The sequence below is a fragment of the Haliotis asinina genome, chromosome 5 (assembly GCF_037392515.1).
Source record: "Haliotis asinina isolate JCU_RB_2024 chromosome 5, JCU_Hal_asi_v2, whole genome shotgun sequence".
Taxonomy (NCBI): Eukaryota; Metazoa; Mollusca; class Gastropoda; order Lepetellida; family Haliotidae; genus Haliotis; species Haliotis asinina.
The window spans coordinates 7,027,506-7,053,867 of NC_090284.1; the positions used below are offsets into that span (position 1 = coordinate 7,027,506).

The 26,362-nt window shown below is 40.2% G+C and overlaps 1 protein-coding gene across 2 annotated transcripts in view; it reads left to right on the forward strand.

Moving 5' to 3' along the window:
- LOC137284257 (uncharacterized) overlaps positions 1-12,938 on the forward strand; it is a 39,575-nt gene extending 26,637 nt beyond the window's left edge. For both annotated transcript variants that reach the window (XM_067816001.1, XM_067816000.1), the window contains 12 exons: positions 1,351-1,395; positions 1,779-1,824; positions 4,006-4,156; positions 5,468-5,569; positions 6,144-6,220; positions 6,877-6,997; positions 7,160-7,201; positions 7,313-7,379; positions 8,259-8,366; positions 8,703-8,767; positions 9,178-9,267; positions 9,982-12,938. In XM_067816001.1, the coding sequence (XP_067672102.1) occupies positions 1,351-1,395; positions 1,779-1,824; positions 4,006-4,156; positions 5,468-5,569; positions 6,144-6,220; positions 6,877-6,997; positions 7,160-7,201; positions 7,313-7,379; positions 8,259-8,366; positions 8,703-8,767; positions 9,178-9,267; positions 9,982-10,253 (1,186 nt within the window). In that variant the 3' untranslated portion in view covers positions 10,254-12,938. The remainder of the gene's footprint in view (positions 1-1,350; positions 1,396-1,778; positions 1,825-4,005; positions 4,157-5,467; positions 5,570-6,143; positions 6,221-6,876; positions 6,998-7,159; positions 7,202-7,312; positions 7,380-8,258; positions 8,367-8,702; positions 8,768-9,177; positions 9,268-9,981) is intronic.
- Positions 12,939-26,362: the final 13,424 nt, after the last annotated feature.

Sequence of the window (26,362 nt, forward strand, 5' to 3'; positions counted from 1 at the left end):
CTTCAACAATAATCCAGCAACATCACCACGGGGGACACCAGAAATTGGCTTCACACGTTGCACCCATATGGGGAATCGAACGTAGGTTTTCGGCACGATGAGCAGACACTGCGACTACAAGGCCTCCCCAACACCCCCAATTATGGAAGACCCGTGGATAAGCGAAATGTTTATGATTACTCAAGATGAAAAGTGAAGCGCCAATCTGAGTGAATGAGTGAATTTAGTTTTACGCCACCTTGAGCAATATTCCATCTATATGGCGGCGGTCTCCAGTCTGAACCGGACAGGCCAGTGATCAACAGCATGAGCATCGATGACATGTGTGAACCAAGTCAGCGAGCCTGACTACCTGATACTGTTGGTCGCTTTTTACGACAAGCTTGGGCTACTCAACATCTACTCTAACCCGGATATTCACTATTTGATGCAGGCTAAACGGAAACTGTGTATTTAAAGGTGCCTATGACTTAAGTACGACTTAACTTTGTCACGCAACACGTTGAGAGAAAATGAACGTCAGAGTGAACGAAATCGTGAAAACACAGTTAAGTGCCATGTATTTTTTGCTTGTGACATATGATCATCAGCACCCGGAACACTAAATTATTCATGTACCTATATTTTCAAAGACGCAGGTTTAATAAAATGGTGGTTGGTACTGACCTGTTTTGTACTTGTTTCACTCAATATAGGTAACCTGGTCCCCACGACAGAAAAATGATACATTGTATTTATTTATATAGTGTAACCGAGGAATCAAAATAATACCACTATTGTAATCAATATGCAGTCATGCGATTTATACAGAGAAATCGTAATGTCAAGCTATGAGCTATTTCTGATTTCACGCCGGATGGAAGCTGTTTCTGAATGACGTCAATCTGTTGATAACGATTAAAAGAGGAATTATTCTCACAGAATGATGCACAGCAGGGTGTCTCCGTTTTTCTGTCGGGTATTTTATATCTGTTCTATTAACAGCTGTGCACACATATTGATATTACCCCTGTGAAAGACCAGATGTCAGGTTTCATGAATACACTGGACGGATGTATTTGCCTTCAAATATTTACCTCAGGCAAAACTGAATTCAATCGTGTGAAACAAATTTTGATACGGTATACTTCCCTAATGATTGACGTGGTCGTATCCAAAGTTACCTAGTCAATGTGGGCACTGAGAGTACGGCGTAATGATATGTTAATCCTGAAATGTAATAATCCGGTCGTTTTCACTTTACAAATACTGTCCTCATTAACAGGGTTCGCTGCATGTAAGAGGTATATAAATATGGAGAGTAAAGTTCAGGTGAATTATCTCTACAAATGTGTGTTTCATTGATTTCAGTTTTGGTCTGATTGGCATGGCTTTTAGCGCTCCACAAGTTGACGTGTAAGTACATCGGCATATATCACATGATACGATGGCGAAAACCGCCCTGACTTCTCTAAACCGATTATGCGTTATATATATTGATATAAGTCATAACTCGACCGAAATCATATGGAATACTATAAGGTGCATTCCCGTATATTTGGCATATTTAGTCTCTCCAAAAGTCGGAATCTCGATATTGCGGGAACAAGATTGTGACCGTGAACATGTTCCATATAGGGACCCAGGCTACTGTACCTAATGCAGATAACTGTGTTAATTAACCTTGACATGCCACTCCTACAGTCTTTTGCCAAGCATTCATGTACTTTGCGTTCAGATGACAGTTTCTTTTATAAAGACGTGTGTTGATGATTGTATTATATATGCTAATTTTGCAGGCAACACAGGGACACTAAGGGATTGCTTGGCAACACAAGTCGAATGGTAAATATACCCAAGTCTGATATGTGTGAGGAGCTAGCTGGATCATTGCCCCGCGCCCATATCCACCGAGCTCTCCTTCCAGTAGGCAGGCAATATAATACACCCGCTTTGGGGCGACTTTGTCCTAAATATTTGTTTACATATTATCACCCCTATCGTGATCATACGTGAACAAATCTTGACATTAAAACTTTCGAAATCCGAAGTATTAAACATGTTATAGTTTAATGGCCGCCATATCGATCCAGTCCTCACACATAAAAAGTTAGGTACTCTTGCGCAAACATTCCTTAAAAAATACCACTCATACGACTTTTAGCGCTTTTAAGCCAGAATGGTTGTCCTCGTTTCAAACAATTGTTTCACCAATGAACAACTTTAACTAACTTTGTGATATATTGGCTGACCGGTCACTGCCCCCCCCCCTCACCTCCCACCAACACGGAGGCGTACAGATAATGTGTTCAGGCTCTGCATCGCATCGGAGGATGTACAGTATGGTTCAAAATTATTGAGAATAGCTAAATCATTTCATATTATTAAACGAGAACAAATTAGATAAATTTGAATGTATTGTGAAATTGAACTGACCTTTTCATGTTGTGTAGGTAACAATTTAATATTTTATCAAGTCTCCTTGAGCTTCACGGCACAGTCTAAGACGAGTAGGCATACTTCCTATCAGAGAGGTTAGTGTCTCGTGAGTTATGCTGTCCCAGTATCGGACCACTTCTTTCTTCATGTCTTCAATTTTTGTCAACCCCTTTTGATTCACACATTCCTTCATCATCCCCCAAATGTTCTCAATGGGATTTAAGTCAGGACTATATGCAGGAAATGGTAATGCAGTCACATTTTTCTCCTGAAACCACTGCTTGGCATGTTTTGCGGTGTGTTTAGGATCATTATCTTGCTGCAAAATCCAGTCATTTCCATAAAACACGTGCACTTGGAAGGAGAAAATTATCTAATATGTTAGTGTAGCGTTGACTTGTCAGATTTCCCTCAAACACACACAGCGGGGTCGTTCCTAATAAGGATATCCCTCCCCATACATGAAACTTTGGGCTGTATTTAGGTCGTCGATACAACGGTGCTGACGCAGACTTTGTCCATATTTTCACATTATTGGGATATACCCATATTGAGCTTTCATCAGTAAAAATCACATTTTCCCAGTCCAAGTTTTCATGTGCCAAACACCACTCAACACGCCTGTCTTTATGTTCTTGTTTCATGAGAGGAGAAGGAATTCCAGTCTTTTTCTCCCATCCAAGATCAATCAAATTTCTTCTAACTGTAGATTTTGATACAACTGTTGATCCCCTTTCTATCATTTCATACCTGATGTTGGAGATGCTTGCCCTTTGCTTTTTAGACGCTAAAATTCCCAGCCGGACGCGATCTGAGAAGTCCAATTTTCTGGGTCTCCCTGCTCCTTTCTGGTGCCCAAAATCCTTTCCCTCTTTAAAATTCTTCCTAATCCTATACACAGTAGAAAGAGGAGTTCCTGTTCTCTCTGCCAATGTATTTACATCATCAATTCCTTGATTACACAACTCAAAAATCAACCTTCTTTTATCTTCAGCAGACATTGTTGACAGTACTGAGGAAAATGACGTCTGCTACAAATTCAGGGGAGGTAACTCTAATTGTACTATACTCAGTAGGCCAAGATGAGTTACCTCCCTTATACCATTACTTAGTTTTAAGTATCAGTGAATCAGTTGAGGTGTTAGGATAGCTCAAAGTAAGAAGAAAAATTCTCAATAATTATGAACCAGACTATAGCTCTGCATCGCATCGCAGGATGCAGCACATTAAACTGGTGTGATTCTCGTCCAAAGTATTTCTTGTGTTTACGGAAAGGAATTTGTCGCTTCTATTTAGATAAGGGTGGTGGGGTAGCCTACTAGTTAAAGCGCTCGCTCGTCACACCGAAGACCTGGTTCGATTCCCCACTTGGATACAATGTGTGAAGCCCATTTCTGGTGACTCTCGCCGTGATGTTATTAGAATATTCCTAAAAGCGGCGTAAAACCAAACTCTCTCACTCTATTTAGATAAGAATTAAATTCAAATGGAATGTGCATAAAGTTGCAGATCTGCATGATTTGCTTATAATGTTTATATTCTCCAATAAGCCCATGATATGTTATATCTGATATGATCCTCCGACAGTGTCAGCTGGACCTGGTGAAGGAGAGGTGCGCCCCCTACATGAACCACTCTGTACCAGCCAAAGATTTCACCAACCCTGCCCAGAGTGGCATCGTCGCAGACAAGAAGTCACTGACGGAACCCGTCGTCGCAGAGAAACCTGGAAACCTAGGTAAAGCAAATAGTTATTTTAAGCAAAACTTAAATAATGATCATCTTTTGAACTGCGCAGGTCTGAGCTAACAACATGCACTTAATAGCTTATCGTAATCGTATTTCATAGTCGGTCTTTACACTGTATAAAAAAAACGTTCCTACTTTTAATTCCAAGCCAACTTTTACACTGGTATCAGCTGCGCCAGGTCAATTTACTGCTCGTAAATCATGCCTGTTTACTATGGGATAAAGGATGCAGGAGACAGACAGCTTCTTCTTAACTACTTTTTGTTATAATAAATCGATTTCGGGTATATACAAACCCATTCCTTGTTACGTAAAGATTGTACTTTATGTCAAGACTTCAAAAAACTGTTTCAAAGGAACTGCAGCCACAGATGAAACGTAGTATCCTGATTGGCTTATTGGATTTTCAGTGTACCTTCTGGCTCTCAGTATATTGATGAAGGCGTTCTGTTGTATTTGGCATTAACATAATATTTTCAGTGTGTTTTAAGGAAAACATGTGAAACAAAATATGGTCTGGTTTTACAAACTTACAATGGTATATGATTTAAGAGAGAATATAAATTAATTCTGCAGAGGTGGTTCATTGGAAGTCTAGTCTATTTAGCAATAAGCGCTCTTCTCAAGATGAACAGGATTATCTTGATGGTGTTGTACCGGGAGGGCTAAAATTTATTTTTCAGATGTCCCGGGAAGGCTAAAATGTATAGTTCGGTTTTCCCGGAACAGCTAATTAGGGAAGTACCGCCAAAGCTAAAGATAAAGATAAGGTGCCGGGAAGCATAATCCATGTCGGGAGTAGAGAAACTTCGCTTCTTTAGAACTTTATGCTTCAACTTCTTCATTCTCATAAATCACCATCGGTAGTCCAAGAGCAAAGAATATACAATATTAACAAATGTACATAACTATAAACATGCGCTATGATGATGAGTAATTTAAGTAACAAATTATGCAAGTGAGAGGTAAATGCTGATAAACATTTGCTAAGCTTTAAATTGACAGGCGACATGACCTTGTTAAGTGTTGATAAATTGGCCCACTAAAAGTCATATACGTTTAAAAAGATAATTAAATTCCTCACCAACTAAAGTAGACACCAACTAAACAGAAAATGCCGAGGGATTTATATATATATATTTCAGATAAACCAATTCTGTCAAATAATTATTTCATGGAGTGTATCCTGATATGGGAATGTTCCCGATGTACATTGTTGGCATTTTGTTAGGAAATACAACTAAAAACCGGATGTCCAGACAACGATGGCGTGGCAACTGAATGATTTTGTGCGTTTCAGGGTTGTACATTACATTCTTCCTGATGGTCATCTGTGCACAGGCAGCTGTCACCGTCCCTTTCAACGCCCTGGTGGCGGACAAGTCCCACCCGACACAGCGAGGTCAGTCGGAAACTTCTCCCCCAGTGAGTGAGTGAGTTTAGTTTTACGCCACATGCAGCAATATTCCAGCCATATGGCGGCGGTCTGTAAATAATCGAGTCTGCACCAGACAATGCAATGATCAACAGCATGAGCATCGATCTACACAAATGGGAACCAATGACACGTGTCAACCAAGTCAGCGAGCCTAACCACCCGATCTCCTCTTAAGACAAGCATAGTCGCCTTTTAAGGCAAGCATAGGTTGATGAAGACCTATTCTACCCCGGATCTTCATGCGAAACCATTCTTCCAACATTTTCAACTCATAAATCAGCATGATCAGTGTCTCGAGATTGAAGAGTGCGACTAATGAGATCCACTGTGAGATTAGTGATGTCGCGTGATTGTGTCATGGTAATCAATAATGTCACAATTGTCTGTTAAGCATTATCAAGCGAGGTCTCCTAGGACACATTGCTGGATCACACCAAAGTGATTTCTGCCATTGACGTTAGGTTTGGATGATGATATAAATTATATATATATAAATGTAGGTAAATGCAAACTTTAGATTGTATTTAATGTTGTTCAGGTTTTAACTCTGGTGTGATGGGCGCCATGATATTGCTGGGGAATGTGAGCGGAGCAGCGGCCGGACTCGGCTTCACGGTAAGTGTGAATTCTGTACACAGGCATATAATCATACTCGTTAAACCGTGAACCTTGTATACTGATGGCGTACACTTCATGGTGAAGACACTGCTAATAGCCAAGTGGATAGAGCTTCTGCCTGAGATAGGGTGTTTAGAAGCTGGTACTTGTTGTTACCCTACCTGAGAGGTAAAACTAGGACAGATCGACCCGGAGTCAGACGGGTTTGAGACGAGTATCCAGGTTCAACACCAGTGTCCGTGTATGAGGTCGCTGTATAAGTGAAAGAAATGTTGAACCGGACGTTGAATCTCGTTTCCGGGTGGTGGGGTAGCCTAGTGGTTAAAGCGTTCGCTCTTCGCGTCGAAAACCCGGGTTCGAATCCCATTGGGTGAAACCCATTTCTGGTGTCCCCCGCCGCGATATTGCTGGAATATTGCAAAAAGCGGCGTAAAACTAAACTCCGTCACTGGATCCAATGTCATCTCATGATAAACAATAACTACAAGGTCGTCGTTACCATTGTTACACCTCAACTGTATGATCATGAAAGTCATTTTGAACATAGTTCATTTAATGATGTTGATACATCACATATAAACGTATTCAAAGTGATTCAGTATTATAATAACGATTGCCAGAGTGGGGTATTATAAGGGAGATAACTCTTGCAGCACATCGGCGTGATAGGGATATACGGGCTGATTCTGGGGATCCTGGTGTTGTGCGTGACTGTGACGGTCGTGTCTACCAAAGAGTATCGGACCAAGGAAGAACTGGAGCTCCAGCCACTGGGTAATGACTACATTGCTATAAACTGAAGTCAAATGCCATATTTGTTCATGTGACTCAAGATGAACGTAATTCAACATTATCTGAAGCGCACGTATAATCATTACTTTTACCTTTATATTGTTAATTCGTGTCTTCATGTGACCTGGACCTTTCTTTTAACAGGATGCAAGCTTATATTCTGTGGATTCTGGGAACCATTGAAAGGTGAGAGTGCCTTATATCGTTTGAGACGCTATCCCCGTTATATATGTTATTATATTGACAATTTTCTGTTAAGAATATATTTCTAGGTTTGTCGGTGTTAATCTATTTCAGAACACGATTTCCGTTGGGTCTTTATAACGAGGTTCCTCATGCAGCAGGGCGTGGCTACCGTCACTGGGTGAGTCTTAAATACTGGGCCGGGGTAGCATTCATCTTGTATTTTAGAAATATTGTAGGGGAGTCGAATATATTACAACGCCATAGTTTACCACTGAAGTAGACTAACAGCTAGTCTCTGAAATGAACATATCTTACTGAAAAAACATTCATAGAGAACAAAAAAAAAATTATAAAATGAAAAGGAGACCTGAGACTTCCTTTATTTTCAGAAGCTATGGATATCTAGACTTGTCACATTTTCTAGACTTGCGTGGGCTTTCTTGGATATGTGTACTTCAGGGTCTGTACGACAGACTACCACTGAAGTTGCTCCTGGGTGCTTATTGCCGAAGTAGGTCATAATCAATGCACTGGGATATACAGATTACGTGATGGTGAATGAGCCAGGAGTTAGGGTAGTCAGTGTACAGATTACATGATAACGGATGGGCCAAGTAATAGTATAATCAGTGGACACATCACATGATAATGAATGAGAAAAATATTTACAAAGTCTGATTACATTATGCTATGTGGGGAAGGTGTGAGAATTCTGTGTATTTGGCGGAACATTCAGTGACAGGTGTATATGAAATTATTCATATGAAATCGACTGTGTCATTATCGAAATAACTTTTGCGAAATTTGAAAACGGGTACGCCTGTTGTGACCTTAGAGCTAAAATGGTCTTAAGTGTAGAATAGTCATGGATACTCAGTCAGCGTATGGAGATTATGTGACCACATCACAACATACGTCCTTCAAATGCGATTTGTTATAGTCATATTAGCAATCACTGGATTGTCTGGCCCAAACAAGATTATGTACAGTCAACCATCACATGACAACGCATCAGGAACAAGACTAACTAAATGAGACATAAAACTGCTGTCTTCAGATTCCTGGAGTACTGGCTGGGCGACATGATACCATTGCCAAACTGTTGGACAGCTGCTACTTCTGTGTCTCTCATGCTGCTCCCAATGCTCTTCGCTGCTGCTTTCAGGTCAGTATTTCATCTTGGATCTAAGATCTTCCAGATTGTCATATACAGATGCTCCAAGTGTCCTACAGAAACTACAATCGAGGTCTTACATTATTGTCCAATTCACCAGGGTTAAAATACACAGAGATCTTGGTATTCAGAGACACCGGTGCCGTGTGAAAAAAGGGAACTATTCAGTGGCGTATTATACCATTACAGACACGTAGTGGCATAATGGTAGAGGGATTTGATATTGTGATCTACGATCAATACTGGTATGATAGCAGTTGGTTGATATGATTGAACTGGTTGATATGACGGCAATCATGAACTTAAATGAGGTTATTTCTCTTTCAGTTCTGTAATATTTGGAATAATATCTGACAGAACAAACAGACGTAAAAGTATAGTGACAACTGCAGGTAAGTGTCACTGTTTCCATGTGTTGCACGAATGTTTGTCAGTAGTGACGTCCATATATGCGAAGAAGATCATGGACACTCTCCTGTTTGTGTTCCCAAGCTTATCTTAAGCGTCTTCGTGTTGACCGTCAAAGTTTAGAAACTATGTTCAAGACCAAAACCCTGATATGAACATTTTGGGCAGGGTTTAAACTCACATAAAGTTGATTTAAACCCAAAATATGCATATAGTGAAGTGTAAAATCTCATTCAAATGATGAAATCTGCCAAAGTAATTTCAAAAACACTGTGAAATGTTCAAAGGTTGCTGATTAAGGTCAGAATAATCCTACAGTGCCTGTCACTGTATGTATGGTGTCGAGTAACACGCTGTGTAGCTGCAGTGTCATATACGTGTGTTATCTGTTCAGCTGTAGTGATGGGATGCTGCGCCCTGACTGACGCATTCCTCAGGGGGAACTACGCTTTCTACATCGCCGTTGTCATGGCATTTTTATTCGGTAGGTAAAACACGACGTTATAATCCTATAATACCCTGTAAACATATGCTCTGGGTATAACCCACTCTCCCTGTTATTCACACATTTTAGAAAACATATATCTTGTTTTGTTTGTAGAAACAAAAGGAGTCAAGTTAGTACAGCTCCATCCGTGTATACATATGTTCTAAGGTGACCAAGTGAACTTGGATTATAATAATGTCAAACCAGAGTGTCTTGAAATATGCACATGGAAAAGGGTTACCACATTATAAAATTTAACGTAAGAATATCAAGCTTGCCAAGACAGTTATGTATTTTTGTATAGAGTGATCATGTGTCGCAAAAACTCTCATTTTCCCCCGCTTTTCATATGGCACCGTCCACAGAAGGATATTCATAATGATCAATTTGGTGTCAGTCAATCTTGACCACAAGGAATTGTCAACTTTCACCTGCGACCTTGTCAGGTGTGTGGTGTCGTACAAGTCATCAAGAATCTATGTGGAGGTCTGCCTTTGACCATTGCAACAGGACTTATCTCCCCTTTATATATGATTTTCACATACCCATTAATATACTCTGCCTTTTACGCCCAAGACAATCCATTTCGCCGGATAACAGAAACTCTCTAGTTTGAGCGTGTAATATTTACATGCCAGCGGCATACATCACTGCTATTGCTAACGTATGAAATATCTCACTAATGAGTGTATGCTACCGATGTGTTTGCAGGAACCGGATTCGGAGCGTTCCAGTCCGTGGACTTCGCCCTCGTGATGGACGTTCTTCCAGAGGAGAAGGACAAGGCCAAAGACATTGCTGTGTGGCACTTGGCCCTCATCCTTCCTCAGGTCCTGGCCACGCCCGTGGGGGGCGTCGTGCTGGATATATTTGAGAGGGTCGACTGTGAAATCGGGCTCGGTTATATCATTGTGTTTGTTATGACTTCCCTATATTTTCTGCTGAGTGGACTTTTTGTCTTCAAAATACGAAGGGCAAAGTAGAAGTCTTGAATCTGGATATTTCACTTGTGGATGGATTGCATAGGATGGTACATTTTCTAATGCCATTGTTAGTCACAGTGTCTGATATCTTTTGGCCACTGAATGGATGTCATTTTAAACATTTACTCCAACCCCTGGTGTACGTGATCACATCAGTAATGGTGGATGTCGTGCTTATCATACTGTGAATCTAAGGGTTTTACATGAAATCCTGACTGGATATTCCCGCAGCAATGAGAAACACGGGGAGGTCATTATTTTTAAACGCGACAGTTATGTCGATTTTTATGTCATAGTCTTTATTGATGTATGATCCTACATGTATGCACGGTGTTTCACGTTTTAAATCAAATCAGTATTGTTATCTATAGTAGTTAGGAATTGCCAGTGTCCACTCCGTAGATGCCCAGGTTAACGAAATTTACCTTTAGTTTAATTAAACTCAGTTAAATCTAATTTCGTTAAAAATTGAATCAACTTAGTCAATATTCATTTCAATACTCTTTATTGTCGTATCTGTTTACATCTAGCTGATTCCAAATGCATACACTGTAAGTTAATCGATGCCTCAATGAGTCAACAGTTTCGAACATTTGTGTAGATAATTCTTTTCGCTTCAAATCTCATTGTCCGCTTTTCACTCCATGCACCGCTATAGTCGTAGTACTGAAACAAGGCGAGGACACAATACAGCCCTGGTGTTGGGGATAATCCGGGTTTTCGTGGAAGTCGTGGGAATGATATTGAAATCTGTCATCATAGTGCTTTTTGAACTTATATGTTTTTATGTATATCTGTGTCATGACATTTAGAACGCAGTACAAAGTATTTCATTTGTTAGTGGCTTTACTGTGATCTCTCACCGCGTGGTTGTTGTGACATCGGTACTCTATTGTTTTAAAATAGCTTTTAATGAGTGCTTACTCGCTTACTTGCAAGTACTTTCAAAGAGTTGGTTATAGTGTCGCTATGAATTACATCATAGACACCGTCTGTCATTTCCATGAAAATGTTTCAGCGTAATGTTTACATGAGTTATACATGAAGGACAGTTGTTAGGAATAGTGTGAGCTACACGTAGAAACCGTGGAAATCTATATGGAAGAACTAGAAGGACAAAACATCACAGGTAAACTAATACCAGGGCAGAATAAATCTTAATGCTGAAACATCTCTATGGAAGAGGCAGAAGGACAAAATATCACTTTATGATGAAGCATTGAGGACAAAATATCACATGTTAAAGCATTGAGGATCCCCGTGGAACGACTAGAACACAATGTATCATTATATTGAAACACTGAGTCCACTATGGATATCACAACTGAAATATGCAGCATTGTATAGCATCATACACATAATATTTACACGTTGTTTAAGGTCGACAATGTGACAACGCATCAGCGTCTTTGCGGTTTCTCAAGGAACTCACACAAGACACTGACAACTGTACATATCAGCACACTCGTGTTGTCCGAATGTATTGATACACTGTCATTATGATTCTATAATACATTGTACTTGAGTTGTTGTTCCAAAGACTGGATTGACGTCAGGAATGTTTACTTCATGTAAACTGAACTTTCCTACTTACCGAAAACTTGTTTCATCCCCGAAGAGTTAATAATCTCATGTCTTTATGTTTCAAAGCAGAACTCTACGACGTATAGGATTTGTGTTAATGAGGGTACGATATAATAACATTTAATGGTATGTGTGTATATTTGTTCCAAAATGTGATACATTTAAGACAGATCCGAGGTTTGAAACGGTTGGATTTTGGGCACATTATGCAGTCGAGAATATTCTACTTAATGAAAATGAAATTCATGCATATTCTGTTTTAATGAAATACAGCTAGGTTTTACTGATGAAATGGCAAAACTGCGTCAGTATTAAGCTATTGTCTTTGTTACACTGTTACAGGTACACAATCTATTCTTATAATAATAATTGTTATGATCAATATACCACTCTTTAGAAACACACGGATGTTGACTTAAGTATTGAATGTGTAAGAATCGCTGTTGAATGACTTCAACGAAATGTAGTATTAGCATCTCTGTGCATATTGTGTATGTGATAATTCCGTTCAGGTGATTCTTCTGTAATCATTCGTATCATTTCGGTATGTTCATTTCAAATGTCAGGGCTAATCACTCTTTGGTTTTCAAATATCATCGAATATAAATTCTAAATACGATATGTTTTCAGTAAACATTGAACATTTTACGTTTAACCATTAAAACAGCATCATCGGGTTTGTGAGGCTCCTATTTCCGCGATGCCCCTGATAAGTTTATGTGTAATGTTGATGGCCATGATGGTAGACTGAGTCGCACTGATGTCAGCTACTACTTGAGAAGGACAGGATACCCTTGTTACGAACATCATGGCAAATGATGCCATTCATTGTAACTGGCTTCCGGATTCCGAGCCATTAAAGGTCAATAGACATTTCACTGTATATAGTTAAAAGGACACTTACGTGCAAGTTAAATGTATTTTGTTGTCTCATCTTATGGTCACAATATTGTCTCATGAGCTAAACGTGTTTGGAACGTTGATGCTATTGATTTCAATATGCATTGTAAATCGTAATATTTCGATGACAACGTGCATGTTACATATGTTCACATTTCTTGACATGGATGTATTTTGCAATAAATACATATGTATCACCAACGATTGATTTGATTTGATGTGACTCTTGCTCAAACCTTGTATCAGTAATAGTTTCAAAGTAGTTTACGCTACGCCTATGGAGTACATGGGCATGTTCCTCATGTTTAATATTATCTTTAAAGTTTTCTAAATGTTGGTTTGCCTTTGCATGTGTTTGTGACGTCTTTGACGGTGATTCACACCTGCTCCTGTGTTACGTGTCGATTTTGAAATCGGAACTACCGGGGTCCAAACATCCGGGTTAGAATTGATTTTTAGCATGATGCTTGTCGTAAAAGACGATTATCGGGTGATTAGGGTCGCTACCTTGTCATCGTATCCCGTTGTCGTAGATCACTGCTCATACTATTGAACACTGGATTGTCTGGTCCAGACTGGATTATTGGCAGACCTCCGCCATATAGCTGTAACACTGCTGAGTGCGGGGTAAAACTAAACTATCCTGGAACTATGATTGGGTCGGAAACCAACAAACAATGAAGAAATGCTATGCAATTAAAAATAGTATTCTAAGTTAACGTTTACAAATAATTCAGATTACTGCAGAGGATTACAATGACAGTACAACAGAGACCAACAGTACACATTCGGTGGCAGTGCTTATAGGCAGCATGATATATAATTAATAGTTTTAGAAAAGACACTGACAGTAGTTTTCACCTCACAGCAACAGCTAGAGGTCAAGCTTGCGAAAAAGGCTAAGGCTGAGTAATTTAAACTTTAAGCTGCCGGTGTTCTTCAAGTGTAAGAGGCAATGCCAGATAAAGAAGGCAGTAGTGCGCCCCCTTTCACATGTTTACAAAATACGCATGCATTTTCTCTTACTCCCTGGGCCACGTCTAAATAACGTTGGCATTTTCCGTAAGCCAGACTAACCAGCAGGCCACTGCCCTTTACGATATTTTAGAAGCAATGACAGACAAAAACAGAGTTGTTCAACATTGAATAACACCTTCATCCAATCATGTAATGCGAGAGATGTTGCGTGAGATGACAGAGGCAAGGATGTGTCATAATTATATATACAGTATGGTTCAAAATTATTGAGAATAGCTAAAGCATTTCATATTATTAAACGAGAACATATCAGATAAAATTGAATGTATTGTGAAAGTGAACTGACCTTTTCATGTTGTGTAGGTAACAATTTGATATTTTATCAAGTCTCCATGAGCTTCACGGCACAGTCTAAGACGGGTAGGCATACTTCCTATCAGAGAGGTTAGTGTCTCGTGAGTTATGCTGTCCCAGTATCGGACCACTTCTCTCTTCATGTCTTCAATTTTTGTCAACCCCTTTTGATTCACAGATTCCTTCATCATCCCCCAAATGTTCTCAATGGGATTTAAGTCAGGACTATATGCAGGAAATGGTAATGCAGTCACATTTTTCTCCTGAAACCACTGCTTGGCATGTTTTGCGGTGTGTTTAGGATCATTATCTTGCTGCAAAATCCAGTCATTTCCATAAAACACATGTGCACTTGGAAGGAGAAAATTATCTAATATGTTAGTGTAGCGTTGACTTGTCAGATTTCCCTCAAACACACACAGCGGGGTCGTTCCTAATAAGGATATCCCTCCCCATACATGAATCTTTGGGCTGTATTTAGGTCGTCGATACAACGGTGCTGACGCAGACTTTGTCCATATTTTCACATTATTGGGATATACCCATATTGAGCTTTCATCAGTAAAAATCACATTTTCCCAGTCAAAGTTTTCATGTGCCAAACACCACTCAACACGCCCGTCTTTATGTTCTTGTTTCATGAGAGGAGAAGGAATTCCAGTCTTTTTCTCCCATCCAAGATCAATGAAATTTCTTCTAACTGTAGATTTTGATACAACTGTTGATCCCCTTTCTATCATTTCATACCTGATGTTGGAGATGCTTGCCCTTTGCTTTTTAGACGCTAAAATTCCCATCCGGACGCGATCTGAGAAGTCCAATTTTCTGGGTCTCCCTGCTCCTTTCTGGTGCCCCAAATCCTTTCCCTCTTTAAAATTCTTCCTAATCCTATACACAGTAGAAAGAGGAGTTCCTGTTCTCTCTGCCAATGCATTTACATCATCAATTCCTTGATTACACAACTCAAAAATCAACCTTCTTTTATCTTCAGCAGACATTGTTGACAGTGCTGAGGAAAATGACGTCTGCTACAAATTCAGGGGAGGTAACTCTAATTGTACTCTACTCAGTAGGCCAAGATGAGTTACCTCCCTTATACCATTACTTAGTTTTAAGTATCAGTGAATCAGTTGAGGTGTTAGGATAGCTCAAAGTAAGAAGAAAAATTCTCAATAATTATGAACCAGACTATATAGTGCTTGTCATTATATCATAATTTATAGTTTCATACAAATCATAACAGTAATGGAATCATAACAGCAATGATGCAATGCAGTTGCGGCACTTTTCCTAACATTATAACACCTGATGTTGTCTTGTTTCAGAACTGAGTGTGTGGTTCGTCTTCCCCTCACTTGTTCGAAGTGGCGATATAGAAGTTATTGGCACACCCTGTAAAATAGAATGAGTGCTCTGCTATTGTCTTTCACTAGTCAGATATGTTCAGACTATACCCAAGTGCGTAGATAGATGCTCATGATGTTGATCACTGGAGTTTCTGGTTCAGACTCGATTATTTACAGTCCGCATCCATATATAACTGGAATATTGGTAAGTGCAGCGAAATACTAAACTCACTCACTCATTCACTAGGCTGTGTTACTGCGGGCAGTGTCGTGAACACCTATCTGCGCCAAAAGTGCACGACGACATGTATGTGTGTCACTGGCTGTCAACAATTTCAATTCAATAACGAAGTGAAAGGTGAATTTCTATTATGAGAGCCTTCGGCTTGTTACGCACAGAGACACATGCTTGCAAATGGTAAATTGTTTTAGTAGAAGTTGGGTTGACAAGCCGTTGACCCTATCGTAATTACAACAGGGTGTCTATAAAGACACCAAAAGTACCAAGAAACCAACAATTTTAAAAGAAATCCACATGCGAAATGCCCATCTGTGTCTTAGGTTACCAAGAACCGATACAGAATGTAAATTTAGAAGTGCAAACCGCTGCATCACTGTACACGGATTGCAGAGTTCAGAGAAACTTCTGTAATGGCAAATGATGCGTTGGTTTCACTGCAGAAGAAAGTTCCAGACATTGGGAATAGCATCGATGATAAAGAAGGTGGTGGTTTCAGTGAAAGGGAAGGTGTAAATATGATCACTGACATCTTCCCAAACAATGTCTTGTGTTTGCTTGATGATAAACTTTGCAGAAGTGATTGAGTGAGTTAATCTTTAATGTCACATCGGCAATATTTCAGCGATGTCGTGACTAAACTCTGAAGGACGTTCGTGAAGCACGAGCAGAGCAGTGTAACCGTAGAGAAACACGAATCCTCTTCTATGGCATCAGATGAGAATGGACCTGAGGACCTTGTGACACCAGATCGCCCCGATATCACGAGAAGGTAATGCAAATTCCAAAGACCACTCTGAACATTATCTGGGTTTATGACATGCATGCTACCTGATATGCAGAATGGGAATCCACGTGTCTCTACAGAAACTACGCACAAATTGGTGATCCAGACATTCCAACGTTTGGGCATTGAAAAATGGAGTAATAACACAGATCCACGTTTTTCATACTTGATTCTCACCATAAGCTTACAAATCTTTGTGTTGAGCAGAGCTCCAGATAAGGCGTGCATTTGCGTATCTTACTCAATAAAAATTACATTTATTTAATTAATTACAAATCTAGGAGTAAAAAAACAAAAAAAACGCACAACAATCACTTAAAACCCAATAGCTCTATAATACCTTGCGTACACTACTCAGTTAACTAAATTGGCTTGGGTATGATTCGTTGTTGCGCACAAACTCTACAACAGCATTAGCTAATAGTAGGCAACGCCTATCTAATACTATTATAGCCATAACGACTATCCAGGGTTTACTCTAATAGCCACAGGACTTCCTCATTGAGTACTTAGAAATGACTGCCAAATGTTTGGCAATATGACAATTACTAAATTTATCTTTTAGTCTATTGAGATGCATTTATATTTATATATTTAGAAGAGTTAAGTACCCATTAAGGATAAGAACCTCTGTGTAAAAGTACTCAATTCTTTTAACTAGTGGGAGTTACAAAATGACAGTTACTCCTCCAAAATTGAATTACCCATACATAAACAGAAGTGGGCGTAAATATCCAAATGCCAGAAAAATGATCAGGAGCTGTCTTTAAGGTCTAGGAATAGCACATTGTCTTGATATAATATATATATTCTCTAAGCAGTTTTCTCATTTTTCAAAAACTTCATTTTAATACTGGCTCTCTGAATTTTATAATATAACGTATAAATGTTATAAAACGTTCCCGTCACCGTGACACAACCAGTGTTATTCAGACGTAACGAACCGTTACTCTTTACAGTGCAAACCGTAACAGCAAACGTCTTGTCGCTCGTGCTTATTACAGAGTATGGCATTGCGTGTGGCACAGTCAACATACATGTTGTTGACACCTAAATTTCACAACATTTGATACTGAAAATTGATCATTCGCTAGCATTTGCTAGGTGTTGAAACACGTTAATTTGAATCTAAACTACGGGTACGTTATGCCACGACTTACGAAAGTCTCCGCGCCGCGGGTATTCTGGAGCATGGAATGGCCCAAAATGAAGTGGCCAGACATTTTTGTGTCCATTGCAACACGACCTCAACATAATGGGAACACGAGAGATTTGCCTCGGAGACACACGATACTAAATTTGTGAACTGTCTTTTGACACCACATCTCTTCAAAGGCATGTCAAGATGCCTTGAGCCAAATCAGATTTTGACATACTAGTAATCCTATCAACAATTAAACAGCTATTAAGGAAAACACGGCAAATCGTGTTACTATCTTTTTGCATAAAATATAGCATAAAATAATGTACCGTTACTTAATATAATATATTACTGTTTGCGTTTACAAAACCTCTTCCTAGCGGTGTGTTGTAGCCGGGCTTTTACACATGGATATGTGACAAGTTTTACACCACTTTTTGTTTGAAACTTTTAAGCGAATAAAACTGAAGTGAAAAAGTACACCACGATACGTATTGGTTACATTCAAATGATTCAGTTGACTTTTAAATTGTAAAAGCAGAAACGCTAAAAATAAACACACTGAAACAAGTATTGCAACACCTGTGAATAATGGTGTCCGAATATGACAGCTAAGCCTTACCGTTTCAATAACTACAACACATGTATCATTGGTGCGTTATCCCATATGGCAGGAACTCTGTACAATGTTAATTTTACTGTATTTCTGTATTTCTACATTTCTGTACGTGCACGAATGCTTGTTCTTGTATGTATGTATGTATGTATGTGTGTGTGTGTGTGTGTGTGTGTGTGTGTGTGTGTGTGTACGTACGTATGTGTGGTATGTACTTTGAAACAGCATAGAACACAAATTTTGTTTTCATTATCATGTCAAACGAAGAGACACATGAACGCAGTAAATTTCGTAACGCTTTGAAAATCACCCGTAAGAAAGTGAAAATACACTCAAAACTGTCCAGAGGACGTTTTTAAAAACGATTTGAGGACATGTGTAGTGCCAAAGTATGGCAACAGATGTAAGTTTATATCCCCATAGCCATTTACTTACTTGTCATAAACATTCTTATTTGTATGGTTATCTTTACCTTTCGAGCGCACCATTAATTTTAGATGTATGCTTCTATAAAAAGTATATCAGGTTTCAGGAAAATGTCTTTCAGCCAGATAACATAGAGAACCAGTTGATTTCGGTGCTGATAAGCTAAAATGGGGGTCTCCTCAAATTTCAACTACTCAAAGATGGTAAGTTGGTGGTAGGCGAAATGAGATATGGACAAAAAAAATTACTCGTTGGAACATGAAAGGATATTTGTACAAGGACACGAAGGTTGGTCTTCTCGTGAAGCTGTGAGTCTCTAAGTTTCCTAGGTAACGCGTTGGGTTACTGGGCTGGAATAAATCTTGCACCTGGAACTAGATGCCATATCTACATATACTTGTATCATACATTCACGTATTATTTTATGTGAACACTTTCTTGTCGTTATATTTTTTGCTGATGATGGGTGCCGCCAATGTTACCGGAAACACTCACCGTTATCGTGACATAGTCGTAAGAGGACAATACATTCTGCTTTCAGCAGATATTTCTCTTGGAAGTGGAAGTGGATATCTCGGTTTTAGTATAATATATTCACAAATTCTAGACAAGAGAATACACAAAGACATAGTACATTTAAAAATGTAATCTTTCTCTTTCCAACAGTGGTCCAGTGTGACTGATCATCTCGTAACAGATGTGACTTTTGATTATTGGCTTTTGTCCATGGTATATGACGACATATCGACGACACTGCCCGCAAATGCTCACCGACCATTGTGAAGGGCATTTCGATCTACCATTGATGTAGAAACGCATTTGTTATGTTGAGCTAATAGAATTGTTGTGATTTCATTCACAGGCATCAATTCACATATTTTTATGTCACAGTTTTCTGGGTTTTAAAAACCTGTGAAACAGAAATGACGTCATTTCTATTTAACCAGGCCAGGAAAAAATGTATTACTTTGCCGGTTTCCAAGATTTTATGTCAGATTGCTTGCTGACTAAAGTGAATTTGTTCTCATGTTCATGCCGCAATTAACATGCCATGTATAAGTAGACAAACTAATGAACCAAATAATGTTTCTTAAGAAACTTTTTATGTCATTTTATGTCATTTCGTATAATATAGCACCTTCAGCACATTAGGTTGGTACAATTATTACCTGGGCCGTCGGGGTCTTCGGTTATGTTTACTTTCCATTTCTCAGCGGACGAGTCAGTATTGGTACCTGTCTGCGTCTGGGTACACCCTGAGAGTGCCAGACTCCACTCGCCCCTGGATTTCTAGAAAAACCTGAAAACAGCAATGGGATTCTCTGGAGAAACGTGGTATACTCACTAAAAATAATAAGGGATCTAATGAAATTAGGGAACAATGAAAGTGTTATGACAACAAATATCTGTAAAATTTATTTGGGGCATGCAGATGAACATCCTCCTTTTTGCAACTGGTTTCCAGTTTAAAACAAGCACGTGTAAATAACATAATAATTGTCGGAAAGATTTCAAACTTGACAGGTTGGATCATCAATAATTAAAAACGAATTTCGGACAATTAAAAGTCAAAATGACGACAGGTGGCTCGGCAGTGCGATCCGAAAGTCAATAACGTGTGTGTTGACAAGAGCGTTGCATCGTCTGTACATGGAGTGGGTGAGACAGTTGATGAAGGCTACAGAAACTTGCGCCCAGACTTGGTGATACGCCTAAGAGAGTTCAGTTGCAGCTGTCGGGCTTGGTCTCACGTCATTGAGCCTCCTCTGAATCTCGTCCCACAAGGGTCCTATTGGATTTAAGTCTGGACTGAGGGCAGGCCATTGAACGACCAATATGTGGCACTACGAAGGGTCACAGTGCTTGATCAATGCACTTCTCTGTAGTTGCTCTGGTGGTATGGGCACGCACGTTGTCCTGCGGGAAGACGTTGTTTCCATAACGACCAAAACGTGGCACGGCGAAGATGATTGAGAGCAATAACACCTCAAACCACTGTGCTTGGATCTCCCTACGAGTCTCTGTCCAGGACACAATCATCGGCAAAACGCTCCCCGCGTCGTCACCACACTCTCACTCTGCCATCGTCGGTCGATACGCAATACCGGCTTTCGCCGGAGAAGATAGCATTCCCAGTGATGCTAATTCCGATGATGTGTGGCCCACTGGAGACGAGAACGACGATGTCGAACAGTGGGGATCGGACCCCGGTAAGGCCTGCGATATCTGACAGTTCTCTGCCTTAAATGCCTCCGCACTGTGATTGGTCAATGGTTGTCCGTGCAGTTTCCGTAGTCCCAGCGAAACGATTTTCAGGTGATGTCAGACAATCTGCCGGTTTTGCCTCAACATTGTCACAGGCGGTCTGGACTGGACTCGTTACTGAGGGCGGTATATTGTTTGAACAGTGACACAAATATGATTTACTACATGTCTTGCAGTCTGGGCAGCATTCAGCTTAAAGCTTGATCCTTCTGTTCCCCTGATAATCGTGGCATGTCTCTACTGTAGAACAGTGAATGGTTCGGCGCATGTTCGGTGGCTCTTCATACAGGGGTGACACCTCGGGATGCACGTGCATTTCATTTTCACGAAACACGCACATTATTTTAGTAACTGCGTTTAACAGAATCAAGAAGACACCAAATGTTCTTGAGCGTTGGCTACGAACCAGGTCTTTACGAAAGCGTACTAGGGCCACGGTGAAAAAATCTTTTGGTGTCACTATCTCCTACGTAGGACATACTATCTCCTACGTACGACATGCTATCTGCCGCGTAGTACTTAATATACTCTTCAAAAAAAGTAGGGGATCTTCATTTTTTTATTTACGATTAAACATATTTAGGAGATTCATCGACGTCAATCAATGTTGATATGATATTTTTGAATGTTTTGAGAGTGCATCACCATTTGCACTTCCGAACAACCATGGTTATTTGGAATGTATTTTGAAAGATGATTGGTGGATGGCATGTAATTTGCATACATACGATTTTCATTTTAAAAAAAAAACACACTGGAAACAAACACTAACAAATGTGTGATGCAAGATGAGTGTCAAAATTAATGTTCTAATTGATTTCTCGACCTTCTTGAAAAAACGTCAAAATCAAGAATGGGACCCCATGCGCGTGTATGGAGCTACTGCGTTGTGCACGTGCATATCATGCGATGTGTTTAGGGGTGGTAATACATGGAAATGGTTATGCGTTCATGAGATGTCTGTCCTTGAAACGTTTGTTAGCGTTTACACTTCCTATCCAAATTGAAAGTTCAGGTTCCCCTACTTATTTTGAGAAGTATATATCCTTTTAAAGGTTCGGATTATATGAAGTGTGGCTATTGAGAAATGTTTGGTTATGCAGGACGTTAGATAGTAGAAATGCACGTCTATGTATATTTATGACACTAACGCAGTGTTACTACACAGTGTTATTGTGGTGGGTGTGTGGGTGTGTGTATGTGTGTATGTGTGTGTGTGTGGGTGTGTGTGTGTGTTACGTTTGGGTGACGTGGATCTTGATCTAATTGCAGTTATGGGTATACGCACACGCACTCACTCACGCACGCACACACAGAGGAGGAAGGAACAGTTTCTGATATGAAATTCTCGTCATGACACGTCCTCCGAAAGTTTTTCTTGAAGCTAGGTTGGATCAGATATAACGCTGGTTTGCGGTTGGTATTTTCGTAATCGTTTACAAGGTGACTTGACTCGAGTGGGAAAGTGTTGAATGCACCGTAAAGCAATACGGAATTAAAAGAGAGCAAAGGGTTGTCATTATAGTTGCTTGTATAAGTATAAGGATATATGTGCGCGTGGAGAGCCACCGATAGACACGTCTGTGCACGCAGATTATGACTAATCCGGAACGATCTGAAATATCCAGCACATAATAGAAAAATGTAACTGCAACGCGTAACAATAGGGCAAACTGAACGCGAGGCAGCAAAGTACAACAGTCGGTCCAACACATGAAAGTATCATGCAACAAGTATACTACCCATCAAAAGTCTACACTCACTTAAAACAGCCACTATATGTTATATATGTATACATGGTTACAACGAAGATGAATTTCTCCACCAAGTTGCGGGAAACAACTGCAAACCTTATGCAGATTAATTGCACGAGGATGATTCATCAAATTGCTGAAAAGCATGTGCAAATATCGTGATGTGCAAATGTGAAGAGCTGCGTTTTGGTGTAAAGTATTGATACGAATTTGCCATTTTTCACCGAGTTTAATCATTTGTTGAATGCATGACAATAATCTTGTCAACGTTACGCATTGTTTTGTTATACATCAGTTAATGTGTGAACAGTACCTTTAAACAGTATGACATATTTTGCAAAATCAAGTTTAGAACAGTTGATTGAAGCATGCGACTACATTTTTGACGGGTAGTATAGTTGAATACAACAGTCTAGGAAACAGTAGACTCTTAAAAGTAAATGAAACACATGTTAGCAGATTCCAATGGAGTTATTATCTCCTACGTAGGAGATACTAAGTCCTACGTAGGAGATACTAAGTCCTACGTAGGAGATACTGTCCTACGTAGGTGATAATAAGTCATACGTAGGAGATACAAAGTCCTACGTGGGAGATACTAAGTCCTACCTAGAAGATACTAAGTCCTACGTAGGAGATACTCTCCTACGTAGGTGATAAGAAGTCCTACGTAGGTGATACTAAGTCCTACGTAGGAGTTACTATCCCCTACGTAGAAGATATGAAGTACTAAGTCCTACGTAGGAGATACTGAGTAGTATCTCCTACGTGGGAGATACTGAGTAGTATCTCCTACGTAGGAGATACTATCCTTCGTAGGAGATATTAAGTCCTACGTAGGAGATACTATCTCGTACGTAGCAGATAATGAGACTAAAAGATTTTCACCGTGGCCCTTATACGCTTCTGTAGGCCTAGGTAACACATAAAAAATGGGGAAAAAATAATTAAAAGTAAGGTGAAAGATATTTGGCCAAATTTTTGGTAGGGTGACGTTTCTTTTGGTGTTCAGTATATTTCATATTGTCATTACATCTGGAGAGCTTCTTCACTGCTGAGTGGACACCCCGACAGACTCCGTGTCGGGGACATGCCAGGAGACTTAATGGGCCAAACTTTCAGCTGATAATTGTCGCAAAAGGAACAAACACCGGATGGAATTCATGCTACATGCTGTTTGCCAGGCATATGCTCTGTAGAACAACCAAAACAGTTCAACATGCATACCGCCCACATAGCGCTCCAACGCCGATCATGGTTAACAATTGTAGGCTTCGTATGACACTTGCCGTGGCCAACAACGTTGTCTGCCATGTAATCGGAGGCAATTTGGATTCGTCTGTTAATGTGGAGTAATGGCACTCAGCACCTAGCATCTGATTCCTAGCCTACGTCTTCCTGTTATTGTATGATTATCTATGTTGAAAAGGATTCTGGTTAGATTCTATCGTCATGTGGAACTGAAATACTTTGACGATCTTGCATAAGAGCTATTTCTAAACCTGCCAAACCACAATCTGATTGGAACCCCAACCGTCTGACGGTACTTGTTGCAGAGTCATTGATGTGCCCCTGGCCCCAACTCTTCAAGCACCAATCGTTCTCAAATAAGGCGTCAGTAAACGAGAGTACGACGACAAACATGGATCATCACAAGATTTACCTGGAAGGTCAAGGTTTCGGTCCTGTGTACGTTGACGTTGTCTCCTGTGTTCACTGCGTGCAAGTTCCGCCCCTACCTTTTCGAAAATATCTGAAAACAATTTACTAAATATTACAGGATGTACCCGGCATTTTCGGTGTTGGTCCGTCGTTTAGGTATGTGTTTCCTTCAAACCTCAACAGTACTCATCTTAGACATCTTTAGACAGACATTTATCAAAACAGGATTTGCATCATCCTCTGTTTCCGTGTACGTATCAGTGTACCTTTGTGCTGAAGTGACCTCTTTGCTTGCCAAACTATTGGTTTCTGTCTTTCTTTTCCAGGAATAGTTCAAGACAACAATGGAAAAGATTCACGATCCAAAAAGGGAACCAACATAAGCGAACTGTTTGAACTGAACACGATTTGTCAGTGTCAAACCGTTAGTGGTAAATATGTTAGTAGCGTGAAAACGTATTTCTCATTGAATGAAAGTGAGATATGTTCAGTTGCAATACTTCACTAACCACATAGTCATGTGAATGTATTAGTTGAATTAGATATCATATCTATCCGACGATATCCTACGGTTGTGTTTCTGATATTAAATCCCCTACTGATAACATAATCAGGTAAGAAAATATCGTGTTGTGGAATTGGGTATCATAATACGATTTTGTATAGGTGTCCACTATGTTGTTGACACATGTACAAATGCTTAATGGCTGTTGAATACCTCGCCAATGGTTTACAATGAACGGCCAAAAACACGTATTTCCCTTTTTGCAACTGGTTTCCAGTTTAAAACAAGCACGTGTAAATAACATAATAATTGTCGGAAAGATTTCAAACTTGACAGGTTGGATCATCAATAATTAAAAACGAATTTCGGACAATTAAAAGTCAAAATGACGACAGGTGGCTCGGCAGTGCGATCCGAAAGTCAATAACGTGTGTGTTGACAAGAGCGTTGCGTCGTCTGTACATGGAGTGGATGAGACAGTTGATGAAGGCTACAGAAACTTGCGCCCAGACTTGGTGATACGCCTAAGAGAGTTCAGTTGCAGCTGTCGGCCTTGGACTCACGTCACTGAGCCTCCTCTGAATCTCGTCCCACAAGGATCCTATTGGGTTTAAGTCTGGACTAAGGGCAGGCCATTGAACGACCACAATGTGGCACTACGAAGGGTCACAGTGCTTGATCAATGCACTTCTCTGTAGTTGCTCTGGTGGTATGGGCACGCACGTTGTCCTGCGGGAAGACGTTGTTTCCATAACGACCAAAACGTGGCACGGCGAAGATGATTGAGAGCAATAACACCTCAAACCACTGTGCTTGGATCTCCCTACGAGTCTCTGTCCAGGACACAATCATCGGCAAAACGCTCCCCGCGTCGTCACCACACTCTCACTCTGCCATCGTCGGTCGATACGCAATACCGGCTTTCGCCGGAGAAGATAGCATTCCCAGTGATGCTAATTCCGATGATGCGTGGCCCACTGGAGACGAGCACGACGATGTCGAACGGTAAGGCCTGCGATATCTGACAATTCTCTGCCTTAAATGCCTCCGCACTGTGTCGGCGCTGATTGGTCAATGGTTGTCCGTGCAGTTTCCGTAGTCCCAGCGAAATGATTTTCAGGTGATGACAGACAATCTGTCGGTTTTGCCTCAACATCATCACAGGCGGTCTTCCACTGTGAGAACGGTGTGCTTCCGGTGGGCTGGACTCGTTGCCGAGGGCGGTATATTGTTTGAACAGTGACACAAATATGATTTACTACATGTCTTGCAGTCTGGGCAGCATTCAGCTTAAAGTTTGATCCCTCTGTTCCCCTGATAATCGTGGCATGTCTCTACTGTAGAACAGTGAATGGTTCGGCGCATGTTCGGTGGCTCTTCATATAGGGGTGACACCTCGGGATGCACGTGCATTTCATTTTCACAAAACACGCACATTATTTTAGTAACTGCGTTTGACGAAATATTTTTGTATCAAGAACAGAATCAAGAAGACACCAAATGTGCGTTGGCTACGAACCAGGTCTTTACGAAAGCGTACTAGGGCCACGGTG